General features: G+C 49.4%; 1 protein-coding gene across 2 annotated transcripts in view; it reads left to right on the plus strand.

The window, feature by feature from the left end:
* Nucleotides 1–16,349, plus strand: part of FAM49B (family with sequence similarity 49 member B) — a 148,447-nt gene that overhangs the window by 11,746 nt on the left and 120,352 nt on the right. The window contains exon 1 of one of the 2 annotated variants that reach the window (XM_027560835.1): nt 12,625–12,697. The exons of the other annotated variant lie outside the window; for it this stretch is intronic. Within the exon in view, the coding sequence (XP_027416636.1) occupies nt 12,640–12,697 (58 nt within the window). The 5' untranslated portion in view covers nt 12,625–12,639. Of the gene's footprint in view, nt 1–12,624; nt 12,698–16,349 lie in introns of those variants that run through there. 2 annotated transcript variants of the gene reach the window in all.

The raw sequence follows: 16,349 nt of genomic DNA on the forward strand, positions 1-16,349 counted from the left end.
ACTCCTGCTGCTCGCTGAACCCTGAGCCGCAGAGCTGAGTCACGCTGGTTCCTCATCCTCGCCCTTTCGAGAGTCAGGACTAGAACAGAACAGCTAAAAAGCCGGTGGTGGGAGAGGTTTCTGCCTGGGCCTGTCATCTCATTTAATCCTTATCAGCCAGGAGATGTAGTTCAGCTTCTAACGGGTGGCCTATCGGGTGTTCAGTTCAGTTCAGTCACTCAGTCGTGTCCGACTCTTTGCGACCCCATGGACCGCAGCACGCCAGGCCTCCCTGTCCATCACCAACTCCCGGAGTCTATACAAACTGAAGTTTAGTAAAAGGTTTCATCCTTGGGCAAAGCTGAAGCTCATGGCCACACCAAGGTTTTCGTTCCCTGAGGGTGTGGGTGTCGTCTGCCGCCGAGAGGGCGGGAGGCACTGGGAACCCGCAGCTGGGCGCAGGGCTCTGCCTCTGCTGTGTGAGCAGCCCTGCCAGCTGCTTCACGCCACTTCCCTTCTCTGTGGCAGAGGTGTCATGGAGCATCCTTCTAGGAGGAGGAAGCCGGGAGTGGGACAGGCTGCCACCTCCCTGTGTCCCTCTCCTGAGGGCCACACTCTGGGGGTGCTGTCACCCTGTCCTCCCAGGAGGCCCTGGCTGCTCTCTGGACTGCGGGGAGGGGTCTGTCCTAGGTCTGCCCTGCTCTCCCGACCCATCTCCCTTTCCTGTCCACACCCCACGCCCCCCGCAAGCCTCCCAGCCTGGGTTGAGCCCTCCCTGGGAGAATAGTTGAGAGCTGACTGGAGGAACAGGCCTCTGTGAGTAGATGCACTGGGGAAAAAAGCCTCCGTCCAAGTTTGAGCCCAGCTGAGTGTTGTTGGTGCTGAATTAAAGATGAGCCTCCTGGCTCTCTGTTCTGCTTCGCATTGACCAAACACCGTGTCTTGAACCTTAAAAATAAAAAAAAAAACAAGGCAGGGAAAGAAGTCAGAAAGGGGCTGTTATGACAGAAAATAAAGGCTAAAGTCTAATAACAGTACCTTATAGCGGTGGAGTGCTTTGAGTTCATGTTGTGGCCGCTAAGCATCACCGAGCCCAAGAACTGGACCTTTTCCTCTTTGAGGTCTGCAGGTCAGGCTTCACTGTAGCCCTCAATCCAAGAGTGTTTGTAGAATGAGTGCATTTTTTTTTTCCCAGAGAATTGAAGCCCAGAGAGGTTGAGTGATTTGCCTGGGGCTGCACAGCTGGGAAAGGCCAAAGTTGGAACTCAGTCTTAGTCCTGGCTTTTATTACTCTCCAGTTGGTGGCCTCCTCACAGATGCGCTTCAGGCTAGCAGGGAATTCAGAAGTCAGAAGACACACCTAATGAATGAAAAGGGCATTTACTGAGGGCTCATCCATCCTTTAGGGCTTCCTAGGTGGCTTAGTGGTAAAGAATCCACCTGCCAGTTCAGGACATGCAGAAGACTTGAGTTTGATCCCTGGGTCAGAAAGATCCCCTGAAGGAGGAAATGGCAACCCACCCCAGTATTCTTGCCTGGGAAATTCCATAGAGGAACTAGCAGGCTACAGTCCATGGAGTTGCAAAGAGTCAGACACGACTGAGTGTGTGCGCGCGCATGCACGCACGCACGCGCGCACACACACACACACACACACATTTTGTTCCTTAAGCTGAGTGGTGGGCACAAGAGGTGGTTTTATTCTTTTTTTTTTTTTTTAACCTCTGAAATAATGCAGATTAAAGCTTTTAAAATAAAGTTTCAAGCCAGAGGTGATTTGAAGATGCTATCTTGGGAGGGTCTACAGCCAGTTGAGGGGAAGTTCCTCTTCTCTGTGCATCTAGCCATATAAGGACCGGGCTCGCACACTCAGGACATGCTGAACTGAACTGCCTGGACAGTCTGAGCCAGGCTTTGTAGACAAGGTGACAGTTTGAATTTTAAAGGCCACTGCTCGGAAAAGCATTTCAGACAAAGGGAACAGCATGTGCAAAAGGCAGCAGCACTCAAGGAGCTATAGGCAAAGGCGTGGATTGGCTCAGCTTAGGAGCCATCCTTCAGTGTGTTTTCCTCTTGATCATTTATACTCAGAGTGGCTCAGAATCCTGATGCTGGGAAAGATAGAAGGTAAGAGGAGAAGGGGGCAACAGAGAATGAGATGGTTGGATGGCATCACTGACTCAGTGGATGTGAGTTTTGAGCAAACTCCAGAAGATAGTGAAGGGCAGGGAAGCCTGGCAGGCTGCAGTTCATGAGGTCACAAAGTGTCAGATAGATTTAGCAACTAAACAATGAATTTATACTCAGAATGGCTGAGAATCCAGGTTGGTGTAGAGCTGACTCTGGACGGACTCTGCTCTGGTATGGAAACCAAGTCAGTTTGCTAAGAGCACTTTGATATTTATCAGGACCTTAGCTTTAAGAGAGGTTGGTCCCAGCCCGAGGAGGTTTGCTTCAGCTTCAAATGCACGAAGTCGTTGATAAACGGAGACTCTGATAGAGGACCTGGACCAGCAGAGAGTAAATGCTGGTGAGAAAGATCATCTTTTATAGAAAAAGAGCCAAAGTTGCCATTGTCTGACACTAAGGACTCATCTGGGAAACTGCTGTGTGCCCTGGGGAAGGGGTGGAGGCAGAAGGGCCCATCTTTCTGCTTAGTAGCTTGGGGAATCATGTATTAATATATTCAAGATCGTTTTCTTTGAAAACATCTCAAAGCCAATGAAACTCCCTGGGGAGCCAGATTAAAGCAGTGATGGGGAATTTCATCAGCACTTAATCAAAGACATTGACTGTTTTCTGGGCCTCATCGGTGACTCTCCCATTGTTGACTTTAACTGTGGAAACGTGTTCATTAGCATTTTATTCGGGCTGGCCCAGGGTGTCAGCCTTATTGTGCCCACTTTGATCTCTGGGATGTCATCGACTTTCCAGGGGGATCCTTGGGCTCCTGGCCATCTCTGCCACTCATGTTCAAATTCAGGCCAGACTTGCACCCAGATTTCAGAGGAGAGGTCCTTCTCCACATCCCTGATTCCTGCCTGGGTTGAGGAGAACGGTTTGTGGGCAGCTGTCATTGGAAGGGACCTTAGCCAGTGTCTGGTGTCGTGGTTAGATGAGACTGAAGCCTCCAGATGACAGTGAACATTCTGATGGTCTCAGCTTCTGAGCTTCATTCAGTTCGGTTGCTCAGTTCTGTCCAACTCTTTGCGACCCCATAGACTGCAGCACGCCCGGCTTCCCTGTCCATCACTAACTCCCAGAACGTGCTCAAACTCATGTCCATTGAGGCAGTGATGCCATTCAACCATCTCATCCTCTGTTGTCCCCTTCTCCTGCCTTCAATCTTCTCAGCGTCAGGGTCTTTTCCAATGAGTCAACTCTTCGCATGAGGTGGCCAAAGTATTGGCGCTTCAGCTTCAGCATCCGTCCTTCCAATGAATATTCAGGACTGATTTCCTTTAGAATGGACTGGTTGGATCTCCTTGCAGAGCTTCATTAAGTGCCTCTTTTAATCTAACAGAGACTGGGGCTTCCAAGGTGCCTCGGTGATAAAAGATCCTCCTGCCAGTGCTGGAGACGCAAGAGACGCAGATTCGATCCCTGGGTCAGGAATATCCCTTGGAGAAGGAAATGGCACCCACTCCAGTATTCTTGCCTGGAGAATTCCATGGACAGAGAAGCCTGGCGAGCTGCAATCCATGGGGTCGCAGAGAGTCAGACATGATTGAGCCCACACACAGTCCCCAGTGAAGCTGCAAGTTCACAGGATTTTTAAATGCAGTCTTGTCGAGCTGTGTGACAACCTAGTGGTAGAAGATGGGGAGGGGTGAGGCAGGAAGAGCTGCGTGGTCCAGAGCAACTTAGTCTGACTCTCCCACCGGGGACCAATTAATTCAGCAGGAAGTTATGGTTTACATTTTGCCCTGGAAACTCAGGCTCTGCACACATTTCTGGACCTTGGCCCTCAGAGCATCCTCCCCGCAAGTTTTGTTTAATCACGGTCATGGTTGAAAACTCCCAGCATTCTTCCCCCTGATTTTATTAGTTAGTCCTTACCCACATTTCATCTGCTTTCTCTTAAACATTTTTTTGGGGTCTGTGTTTATAGACCTTGAGTAAACACACATCCTTGACTTTAATTAGGAAGCCAGCAATGGCCAGCAAAGGGGGCTCATTCTATTTGTACTGTGACTGTTGAAAGAGTAAGACAGGGGATCCCCTAGTAGCTAGTAGAGATACCTGGGGATTAAGAATTATGTGGTCTCCCTGTCCCCCAGCAGATCAGGTGCTGTGAGTCAGCTTGCATCACATTGACATTACCTGCAATAGATCACCTGAGGTTACCTTTGATCCATTCATTTATTCACCAGAGGGACACCACCTTTCTGTAACACCATCACACCTTAGCGGGCAGCAGCGATTTTTGCCTGTGTTGACTCCTGCTTCTTCACCTCTAGAGCGTCCCGTGGGTGTTCAGTAAATATTTGTGTAATGAATAAATGAGTACCCGACATTCCATCATTAGAAATCCGTTTCTTTGTTTTAATCACAGACTCCTCTCTCCTTGTATCTTAGAACAGTGCTCTGGGGAGGGTGAAGAGTACTGCAGGTGCCAACAACAAGCTGGTCACAGGAGGGCAGATGAAACTGTGACCGCTGGGGACGAAGTGAGCCAGCGGCTGCCTGGGGTGTCCAGTCGGTCTGGAAACTGATATGAAGAGCGTGGGATTAAGGGCTCTGCTAGTTGTATGAACAGGAATCTTGGGCAAGTCACCCAGGCCCTCTGAGACAGACTTCCTGATCTAGAAACCAAAGGGCGGAAGGATAATGCCAGACTCTTACCTAAAGAGTCAGCTTGCCCTGCCCCCTGGGTTTCAGTTTCTCCTCTATCTTCTCAGCTGTTCCCACTGGGGCTTCCTCAAGGCATTTATTCTGCCTCCACTGTGTCAGACACCATACGAGGCCCTGGGGGGGAGACGGTGGTGTCGGAGGTAGATGAGTCCTTTTTTCATCTAAGCCAGGGAACTGAAATGGAAAGAGATGCAGCAGTGAGACAGGGAGCTAGGATGAGGGATGTACAACCTGGCCAAAGAGATCTAGGAGGGCTTCCTGGACGAAGTGGCCTCCTAAAGGGTAGGGGCTGTGTTTTCTTACTCTTTAGATTCCTAGCTCTAAGCAGAGTAGCTCACACATAATAGGTATTTGGAGAATGAATGATGGATGAGCAAGTAAGTGTAACAGTGTTTTATAACCAGGAAGTGTAGAACAAGGGGCAGGTGTTGGTGTTATGGTTTGTGGAGGGTAAAGCAGGGGCACTTAGGGCAACCTTTATCTCCCAGCTTCCTGAGGACCACCTGTCGCCAAGAGCTAGGATCTCCCTTAGAGCACAGCCATCTGGGTAATGGTGTCAGCCTCTGCCTTTTGTCCCGCGACTCAGGGATGGAGACTGTCCGAGGATGGACATTTATAGCCAACTAAGTGGCCAGCAGCCCTTCATAATGGGATCTAAAGTTGGACATACAGATCTTGTTCTTGTGCTAGGTCCTAGGGCTAGTGGCTGACTCAGGAAGTAGCTCGTTGTGTGTGTGTGTGTGTGTGTTTATAAATGGAGTGATGCCCAGCAATTGCTAAAAAAAAGTCTTTAGCTTAGCTTATATTCAGATCACTAATTCTGCACTACATTTGCCATCCCCAGTGCAGAACTTGCTTGCTTTTTATCCTTTCCTTTAGCCAGCTGAACTTCTGGAAGCCAAGGATGATAACTGATTCATCTCTGTAACCCTAGAACCCAGCAGGAGGCCTGGCACATCTGGATCTTGAAACCGTTCGCTGAATAAATGAACAAACAAATGAATGAATGAACCTCAGTTCAGTTCAGTTGCTCAGTCATGTCCGACTCTTTGTGACACCATGAATCACAGCATGCCAGGCCTCCCTGTCCATCAACAACTCCCAGAGTTTACTCAAACTCACATCCATCAAGTCAGTGATGCCATCCAGCCATCTCATCCTCTGTCGTCCCCTTCTCCTCCTGCCCCTAATCCCTCCCAGCTTCAGAGTCTTTTCCAATGAGTCAACTCTTCACATGAGGTGGCCAAAGTACTGGAGTTTCAGCTTTAGCATCAGTCCTTCCAAAGAACACCCAGGACTGATTTCTTTTAGGATGGACTGGTTGGATCTCCTTGCAGTCCAAGGGACTCTCAAGAGTCTTCTCCAACACCACAGTTCAAAAGCATCAATTCTTCGGCACTCAGCTTTCTTCACAGTCCAACTCTCACATCCATACATGACCACTGGAAGAACCATAGCCTTGACTAGACGGACCTTTGTTGGCAAAATAATGTCTCTGCTTTTGAATATGCTATCTAGGTTGGTCATAAATTTCCTTCCAAAGAGTGTCTTTTAATTTCATGGCTGCAGTCACCATCTGCAGTGATTTTGGAGCCCCCCAAAATAAAGTCTGACACTGTTTCCACTGTTTCCCATCTATTTCCCATGAAGCGATGGGACCAGATGCCATGATCTTCGTTTTCTGAATGTTGAGCTTTAAGCCAACTTTTTCACTCTCCTCTTTCACTTTCATCAAGAGGCTTTTGAGTTCCTCTTCACTTTCTGCCATAAGGGTGGTGTCATCTGCATATCTGAGGTTATTGATATTTCTCCCAGCAGACTTGATTCCAGCTTGTGCTTCTTCCAGCCCAGCGTTTCTCATTATGTACTCTGCATAGAAGTTAAATAAGCAGGGTGACAGTATACAGCCTTGACGTACTCAACCTCAGTTTATGCCAATGAAGTTACCCAGGATGTAGCTGAAGCCGAATGTCTTTACGGGGTAGAGAGAAAGGGGTGTTTCTGGAAGTGACCTTGTGCTGCTCTGTTAGGGGTTTTGCAATAGCAGATGCATGAAATTCTGCTTGACACTTGCTCTCTGTGGTGAGAAATGAAGAAACACTTCCTTTGTTCACACTTGGCTCTGAGGCTGGGTAGACAGTCAGTGGCCTCTCTCACTTCCTCCACCCTGGGAGCCCCTGGGTCCACTCTGTGGACCAGTTATGGTGAGACAGGGCTCGTGGGTCTGCAGGAGTTCGGTGAATTGCTGTGTCTTATGGGCATTTTCTGTATTTTCTATATCTCAGCATCCTTCCCACCTTCCTGTCTGGGGGAACCCCCAAGATGTAAATCTTGCAGGGGAACGGAGCTTTGACTCCCAGCAGCAACCAAGGTGGAGTAGATGTTCTTTTTCCCACATCTAGCTGCTTGGGCTGTGGCATGTGGCCTCTGAGTGGCCGTGTGGCTTAGATTCCAGGTTGAGTGCAGCAGTGATGCAGGGGAGTTAGAGGTTCCTCACAGTCAGGAATACCCTAAGCAGACATCCGTTGGCATGTCCTTGGCCCAGTCTCCCCTGCTCCTTTATCCCAGACTGGTTTTCCAGCCTGCCTGGAATTCTGGGAGCTTCCCCTAATTTTCTCATCAAATTCCTTTTTTTTTTTCTTTTCTGTTGTCTGTAACCAGTAACTCTGACTGACAGATACCACTGAGGCAGAGTGGGGCACCCCACCCCTATTATGGGAGGTGGGTGAGCTTGCTCTGGAGGCTCCCCGTCTCCTGCCTCCCTTTTTGTGGTGTTGACACCACCCAGCCCGATCCCGTTCCTCTAAGACCCAGTCTTCTGCAGGTCAGGTGTATAAACACTGGGCCACCTACTGTGTATCAGGCGTTGTGCTTGTAGACACAGGAGTGCAGAGATCAAGAGTCCCTAATCCTGGTGACCAGGGGCTTCCTGGCCGTTCATCCCTTTAGCTGGTATTTACTGAGCATGTGCTGAGTGCCAGGAGGCACTGTGCTAGGGCGTAGGGGTGCAGAACCAAAGAGAGGAAATGTTTATCCTTTGGAGTTTTCATTTCAGCTCTTGAGCCTGTTGTTTCTTTAAACACGTCTTATTCTTTGCCTGTTTTTTCATTCGTGTGTGTGTGTGTGTGTGTGCACGCGTGCGCCCACACTGTGTTAACCACACGGCAGCACACAGCCTAGTAGAAGAAACAGGGAAGAAAAAGCCATTTTCAAATGCTGGGAAGGGCCATAACCTTGATGAAGACTAGACAGAGAGGTGACCACTGTAAGGCGTGAAGGGAGAGAAGGCATCAGGCTGCCACGTGCTTCCACAGGGTCCATGCTGGTCGCTGCCTTCTGTTACCTTGATAAGGACAGTCTGGTCCAGGTATTTGCTGAGGGTGCAACTCCGATGGCCCCGTATGTATTGATTTAAATGCTTGTCAATATCAGAGATTGTCTGGGGACTAACTTAATTTAGGTTCTCTTAAAATAATCAGTGAGATGGAAATTTCCAAACACCAAAACGCTCACATCTGTGCAGACATGAATCTTTTTCTTTAGAATCAACAGTGAGTGGGGAGGACCAGGGCGGGGGTCAACTCAGTGGAAAGTACAGGCGTTTATGCCGCTCTCCCCTCTTCATCCTCTCGTTCATCTAGAACTTGACCGATGATCCGGGTCTTCTTGCCAGGCTTTATTGTTCTCTTGTCCCGTTCCCTCTTAGATTTGAGGCCAAAGTGAGGACCCTTTCAGTTCCTATGAGCTGCCCTAGGACAGGGCTCTTGAGGGCTTCTTCAGCAGTGGGGTTTCTAGGAAGGTCACCTGTACGAGCCCTACATGCTGTACGAGCCCTACATGCTGGCCACATCCTGCATGGGCTATTTTTATTTGTTTTCGTGACAGCTCTACTGAGGTATGTGTTAGAATCAGAGATGTCCAGGTCCTAATCTCCAGGACCTGTGAATACTTACCTTACAAAGGGACTTTGCTGATGGGACCAAGGATCTTGAGATGGGAAGCTCTTTCCAGATTATCCAGGTGGGACTTATTAGAGGAAAATGGAGGGTGAGGGTTGGAGAAGGAGGTTTGATGATGGAAACAGAGGGTCAGAATCAGAAATTTGAAGATGCTGACACTGCTGGCTTTGAAGCCGGTTTGAAGCTACAAATCACAGGGTACCCGCAGCCACCAGGAAAGGGAGAACAATCCCCTGGAACTTCTGGAGAAAGCCTGGTTCTGATTTCAGCCAGGCGAAGCCCATTCTGGATTTCTGGTCTCCAGAATTATAAGACAGTACGTCTGTATTTTAAGCTACTACATCTGTGGTAATTTGTTAGAGCAGCCATAGGAAACCAATGCGTGGTATATTTTATGTATCTAAAGTCTACCCATTTCAGTGAGTTTTTTAGTTATTTTACTGAAAGGTGCAGCCATGGCCATAATATAGTTTTTAGAACACTTTCATCACCCTGATAAGATCCTTCATGTCCCTTTACAAATAATCTTTGTCCTCAACCCCAGGTAACTAATAATCTGCTTTTGTACCTGTGGAAGTCACTCAGTTGTGTCCAACTCTTTGCGACCCCATGGACTGTATAGTCCATGGAATTCTCCAGGCCACAATACTGGAGTGGGTAGCCGTTCCCTTCTCCGGGGGATCTTCCCAACTCAGGGATTGAACCCAGGTCTCCCACATTGCAGGCAGATTCTTTACCGTCTGAGCCACCAGGGAAACCCAAGAATACTGGAGCGGGTAGCCTATCCCTTCTCCAGCAGATCTTCCCAACCCAGGAATTGAACTGGGATCTCCTGCATTGCGGGCGGATTTTGTACCTGTACTTCTGTATAAATGTCTATAAACTCGCCTTTGGGACACTTTATGTAAGTGGAAGAGCTGACTCAATGGAAAAGGCCCAGATGCTGGGAAAGATTGAAGGCAGAAGAAGAAGGGAGCTGCAGAGGATGAGATGGTTAGATAGCACCACCAACTCAATGGACATGAATTTGAGCAAGCTCCAAGAGATAGTGAAGGACAGGAAAGCCTGGCGTGCTGCAGTCCATGGGGTTGCAAAGAGTCAGACATGGTTTAGTGAGTGAACAACAACAGCAGGTGTAAATGGAAGATATGATGTCTTGTGTCTGGCTTCTTTTACTGGGTATAAAGTTTTTGAGGTTCATCCACATTGTTGATGCTAGTACTTCAGTCCTCTTGATTGTAGAAAAATATGCTGTCGTGCAGTACATCACATCATTTCTCCACTCACCAGCTGATGAACATGTGTGTTGCTTTCCGTTTGGGGCTGTTAGGATTAATGCTGCTATGAACATGCGTGTGCTAGCCTTTGTGAATGTGGGTTTTCATCTCTCCTGGGTAGATGCCTAGGAGTGGAATTTGGTGGGTTGTGTGGATTTTTATATTTAACTTTTTGAGAAGCTGACAAACAGGTTTCCAAAGGGATTTCACTATTTTTCATTCCCACCAACAGTTCATGATGACTGTCCTCCACCCACTCCCAGTATAAGCCCCACTACTCAAGAAATTATTATTAATAGTCTGTTGTGGTTCTGATTCCTGATCCTTGATCCATCCTACATTCTTGTATCACCAGGTTTGTTTTGGGCATTTGTAAAAATTTGGGGATTTGGCATTGAGTGAGACCTGATGATATTTATATTTTAATATAAACAATGAGGCAGAAAGTTCAGGCAGAAAATTCACTGAGTGAATTGAAGGGTTAACTCAATATCCTTTCTTCTTCTTTTATCATTATTATTTTTTAAATTGAATTATAGTTGATTTACAGTGTTGTTAGTTTCAAGGATACAGCAGTGGTTCAGTTATATGTATTTGTTTTCAGATTCTTTCTCCTTATAGGTTATTACAAAGTATTGAATCCAGTTCCCTGTGCTATATAGTAGGTCTTTGTTGGTTATCTATTTTGTATATAGCGGTGTATGTATGTTAATCTCAAACACCTAATTTATTCCTCCCCTGCTTTCCCCTTTGGTAACCATAAGTTTGTTTTCTGTGTGTGTGGGTCTATTTCTGTATCACTGTTTGCTGCTGCTGCTGCTGCTAAGTCGCTTCAGTCGTGTCCGACTGTTTTAGAGTCCATATATAAGCAATATCATGTGATATTTGTGTTTCTCTGGCCTCTTTCACTTAGTATGATAATTGCTAGGTCCATCCAGGTTGCTGCAGGTCCCTTTCTTTTTTGTTTGTTTATTTTTGGCTGTGCTGGGTTTTCATTGCTGCACACGGACTTTCTCTAATTGTGGCAAGAGGGGGCTGCTCTGTTGCCACGCACGGGCTTCTCATCTCAGTGACTTCTCTTGTTGCGGAGCACTGGCTCTAGGGCGCGTGGGCTTCAGTAGTTGTGGCTCCCGGGCTCTAAAGCATGGGCTCAAATGGTGGGGGCACATGGGCATAGTTGCCCTGCAGCATGTGTGATATTCCCAGACCAGGGATCGAACCTGCGTCCCCTGCACTGGCAGGTGGATCCACGCCTTTCTTTTTTACCCCAAGCAGATTGGCCACACATTAGCACATACTTGCCCCCCTCTCCCCACCAACTCCGTTCCAGCTTCTGCTTGGAAGTTCTGCTTCCCCCCCATCGGAACCTGTCTAGACTCCCCAGACTCGGTGGATGGAACTGGGGGCAGACACAGGGTTCCGTCTATAGATAGATGTCTGCCCGGAGGGAGTTGGGGGGTGAGAGGCCCTGACCCTGTCGTGGGGGACAGCAGGACGGATTGATGAGAGCCAGATGGAAAGCCTGATCGTTCAGTCTGGGCTTGCTGGGCAGGTGGACCCCTCCCGCTTCCTCAGTGACAGCAGTGAATAGAACACTGGCTTGATTGGGGGGCAGAGATGGGGAGGAAATCTCGCAGGCATTCCATGTTCTGTGCGGGAAGGGCTGTATAGACTTCAGTGACTTACTTTAAATTCCATCTGATCCCACAAGGGAAAAATTGAGTAATTTTATGGCGACTGGGAGAGGTTTTCAGGCCTTTGAGGAGAAACTTGACAGTGGGGCGTCTTGGCCAGTTTGGGGTGACCAGGTTGTTGAGTTTGGGCGCTGGAGCCAGCAGGACCTTGGGGGGTTTCGGACCAAGCAGTGGTTAGTCCCCAGGCAGGAAGGCAGACACTAGGGCCTGACCCTGCACGAGAGGCAGGTGCGGATGCTGTGGCGTTGGCGGGGCTGAGTTAGAGGATGATCGTGGCCTGTGTGCTGAGCAGTTGATGGGCAGCAGGAGGAGAAAGGCTCTGGGAATTCAGGGTGATGACCTGGGTCTGCCGAGTAGCCACGGCCTCGAGTAGAGCTCAAGGGATTCCAACTCTGTTCTGTGGATGATGTTTCTGCCATTTTTTGAAGACGAGGCAACTGAGGCTCAGAGAGGTGAAGTGACCTGCCTAAGGTCACACAGTGAGTGAAACGAGCTGCCAGAAATTCGAGCCCCAGGCTGTTTCTGAAATCTTTGTTACCCCACAAGAGGAGTTTTCTTTAGAGATGCATGGGATGTACGGAGAATAAAACAAACCACACTGAGTGATGAACATGTCCTCAGGCAAATTTGCTGGGTCCAGGGGAGGGGAGACACTTTTACAAAGCGCACCCCCTACCTCCTCACCCAGGCCACATTAGGAAGTAGAGGTGGCCTCTTATTGCACAACCAGCAGCTGTTACTCTCTGTGTTGACCCTGTTGGCGTTGTTTACGGGCAGTGGAGAGGGTGAGAAACCACACCAAGTCTCAGGCCTGGAGGGCTCCAGCCCCTCTGCCAGGAAACAGAGACCCCGTTTTGAGACGCTCAGCAAGATGTGATGCAAAGAGCAGAAAATATCAAAACATACAGCACTTCTCCATGGATCATAGTTTTAAGTGAGTGTATATGAATTAGTATTGTAACAGAGTAAATGGAGGTAAGGTTATTATTTATAAACTGTTGGAGGGGAAAAAAAGCAGAGGACCTGGTGTTTTGTCCTGGCCCCTCTGCTTCCTGTCTGTGTGACCCCGGGTTGTCATTTCACTTCTTGGAATCTCAGTTTCCACTTCTGTAAAATGGGAAGATTGCACTGGATGTCCTCTGAAATCTTTCTTGCAGTGAACTCTCTGTAATTATAAATGCTGTCAGTTTGTGTTCCATGCCAAGAGAAGCTTTATCTGTAGATTTTTTTTCCGGTGACTTTGGATGAAATGTACACAGCTGGCTGATTTTTCAACAAAAATTTGGGGTGGTGGTGGGGAGTTTTAATTTACATGACAAAGGCTTGACTCAGAGCCACTTTATGGCTTTGATGGGTGTTAGAAAGCTCTTGAGAGAGTCCTGTTAGTTGTTCTGTGGGGACGAGGCTGTGTTGATGAGGTTCTTTCAACATTGCCTTCACCCCTGTGAAGAGTGGGGGCTTTGACCTCAGTGGGCAGGATGTGGGTTACAGAACATGAGGGGTCACCCTTGTACTGCAAGAGCTTTTGGAATCAGCTGGCATGGGTTGGAGACACTTCCTGTCTTGGGGTTGGGAACCTGGAGTTGAGAGCGATCTCGGCATAGGTGTACGTGGTTGGGCTGGAGGATTCGTTTGGAGAACTCATGTCATCACATCCTGGGATGGCAGCTTTATGAGCATAACCCTTTATGCGTTAGAGGGACTTGGCATTGTGATCTTCAAGCCATATAGGGCCACTGAAAGATCCATGTATTAGAACAGGTAACCGGTGGTGTTCATAGCTTGTGAGATGGATGGCAAGAGACCAGAGTCTGGGGGTTCAGTGGGAGAGAGATGCCCTCTTTGCGTGAAGCAGAGGGTGTGGGGCCCAGAGCCAACCTCCCAGATGCCATCAGTAAGCCACCGAGTCGCATGAACTGGCAGCCAGGGCAGGAAGCGGGGTCTGGTAGCAACCAGCATCTTCTTGTGCACCCACTGAGAAATGTATCAGACCATGCTCTGGGTTCCAAGTGACAGAAACCAAACTCAAGCTGGCCTAGTTTTGAAAAAGATCATTTATTGTGAAACAGTCGGGTGGCTGATACGGGCCCAGATCACGCTGGCCAGGTTTTGTCTCCCACTGTTTCTTTGCCTTGCCTTCCTTGCACCTTGTTTCTCGGGGGGTCTCTCCCTGTGAGATAAAGTCAGGCTTTCAACCTTTCATGTGAATAGCCCTGTGTGATGGGAGAAGGATACCCTTTCCTGGTGACTTCAGTCAAAGTGCTCGAGAACGTCCTTATTGGCCAGTTAGGGTCACATGACCATTCTTGAGCCTTGAGAGGACTCTTACTGGCCAGTTTTGGTCACATGCTTGTTCTTGAAGCAGCATTGGTTCTGGAAGACTCCATGCTTTGACACGCCAGCATGGGTGGCTGGGTGACACACCAGCCCCTCGGGCACATGGTAGGAGGGTCATGGGGTACCCCCGAGGACAGTGATGCCATCCCAGAGGGGCTGGAGGCTGGGCAGGGAGGAGCCCCAAAGTTCCCTTTTGCCTGGTGAGGGTTAGGGTAGGTTAGGGTGGGAGGTCAGGGCAGACCTTCCTTTCGTTTGACCAGGGAGGCTTCTGAGGCTCTGGTGCCTGGGCTTGTATGGAGTGAGTGGCCCAGAGGGAGGGAGGCGCTGTGGGTCCGTGGCCTGTCCCAGGTGCCGCTGCCCGTGAGTCAGTCTTTCCTTCTCTACCTCCAGCAAACGTGTATTGAAGGCTTGTTCTTCTGAATCCCTCAGAGTGTCATTTGAATTCTTCATGCCTCTGAACTGTGCCCAGGGTTGATGCTCAGAATGTTTAACATTGGGCAGCCACCAGTGTCCTTTCTGGAAGTTTCCACAGTGCTTGACATTCATCTTTTCCTAGCTGAGGCCCGTCTGGGGGCTCTGGGTGGTGGGTGTGGCAGCCGGGGAGAGGGGCTCTGGACAGCACCTCTTTCCCAGCCTGTGTCAATCCTTCGGGATTTTAACTGGGCAGCCATGCTGGTGTGAAGCAGCCCAACACTTCCTGTATAAGTGCTCTCGGGGTGGCTCTGGGGAGCTGATGCTCACTTGCCCGCCTCCCCCAGCCCTCCTCACACTCAACGCCCCCTGCCCCACTCCCACCCCCCACCCCAGGGCTTCCATGGACCGCCCACAGAGGGAATGCACCATTGATTTTTGTGCAGGTCGCCGGAGAGAGGCCAGGAAGATGGCCCTGTAAATGGCAGCTTTCTCCTGCTCACCCCGCTCCCTCAACTGGGCTGTGTGGTTATTCAGATCAAATGCCCTTTCCTGTGAGGTTCGTTGAGGCCACGACCACCCGCACTTACTCTCTTTGCACCTAAGTTTTCTTTTTTTTTTCCTGTGAGCAATTCAGGTTTATAGGCTTTGGAGAGTGTGCAAATATTTGATTTAAATTCAGGAAGTCTGGAATGAGGAATAGAAAGAGTTACTTCTCGTTTATTTTTTTTCCGGGTGACTCGGGGAGGATGGGGTGGGGATGACGTGATGAATCCAGCCACTTGGTCCTCCAGGGTGGTGCTCCCAAGAGGACAGGCCAGGCCCGGGGCAGTGGGCTGGGTCCGCCGGCCCAGGGTGGCCTGTGCGAAGAGAAGGGACATGAGAGGGTGCATAGTTTGGAGGCTTCTGTGGGTCTGAAATGGAGCGTGGAGCAGATGATAAGAAGGGTAGTGCCTGCCACCTGAATAATAGCTACCAGCTGTTGGTACTTCCTGCTGGCCGGCCATGGAGCCCGTCTTATCCCTTTGACTGATCTCAGTAAGCTTCTCCACAAACCTGAGTGGTAAATACCATCATCCCTGTTTACAGCCGAAGAAGCCAAGCCCCTAGAGGTTAAGAAATGTGTCCAGGATCACCCAGCTACTCAGTGGCAATTTGAGTATGTCAGGCTCCAAGGCTGTGCTAAAAACCAGTGCCCTGTGTACTGCCCAAGGGTGTTCATAGACTCCATGGACTATTTGGGGGATAATTTGTTGTTTAGCAGGTAAGTCGTGTCCGACTCTCTGCGACGCCATGGACTGTAGCCCCCCAGGCTCCTCTGTCCGTGGATTCTCCAGGCAAGAATTCTGGAGTGGGTTGCCATTTCCTTCTCCAGGGGAATCTTCTCGACCCAGGAGAACCCACATCTGCTGCCTTGGCAGGCGGATTCTTTGCCGCTGAGCCACCAGGGAAACCTTTGAGGATAAGTGGCATCCTATAAATCAGAGCCTGAGGCTTCTAATAAGCATTTATTCTGGTGGTCAGAGGCTGCATACTGACTTGTAAGAGGGAGGAGAAAAAGGGTGGGTGAGGGTGGACACAGAGGCAATGAGCCCCAACCTGGGGCATCGGAGAGGGAATGAACCCAGGCACCCAGAGTTCCTGTCCCAGCCCTGCCCCAGCACCATGGGGCCTTGGGTGAGTCATACTGTCTCTAGCTTCTGGTTTCCTTTTCAGTGAAATGAGAGTAACAACCACAATAATAGCATCTGTCGTGGGCTTCCTCAGTGCTGGGTGCAGCCTGGGACACCAGGACGGAGAGGTGTACAGATTAGGGCTTCTGCTTGGGGTGCTTGGGG

Source organism: Bos indicus x Bos taurus, chromosome 14 (assembly GCF_003369695.1).
Source record: "Bos indicus x Bos taurus breed Angus x Brahman F1 hybrid chromosome 14, Bos_hybrid_MaternalHap_v2.0, whole genome shotgun sequence".
NCBI lineage: Eukaryota > Metazoa > Chordata > Mammalia > Artiodactyla > Bovidae > Bos > Bos indicus x Bos taurus.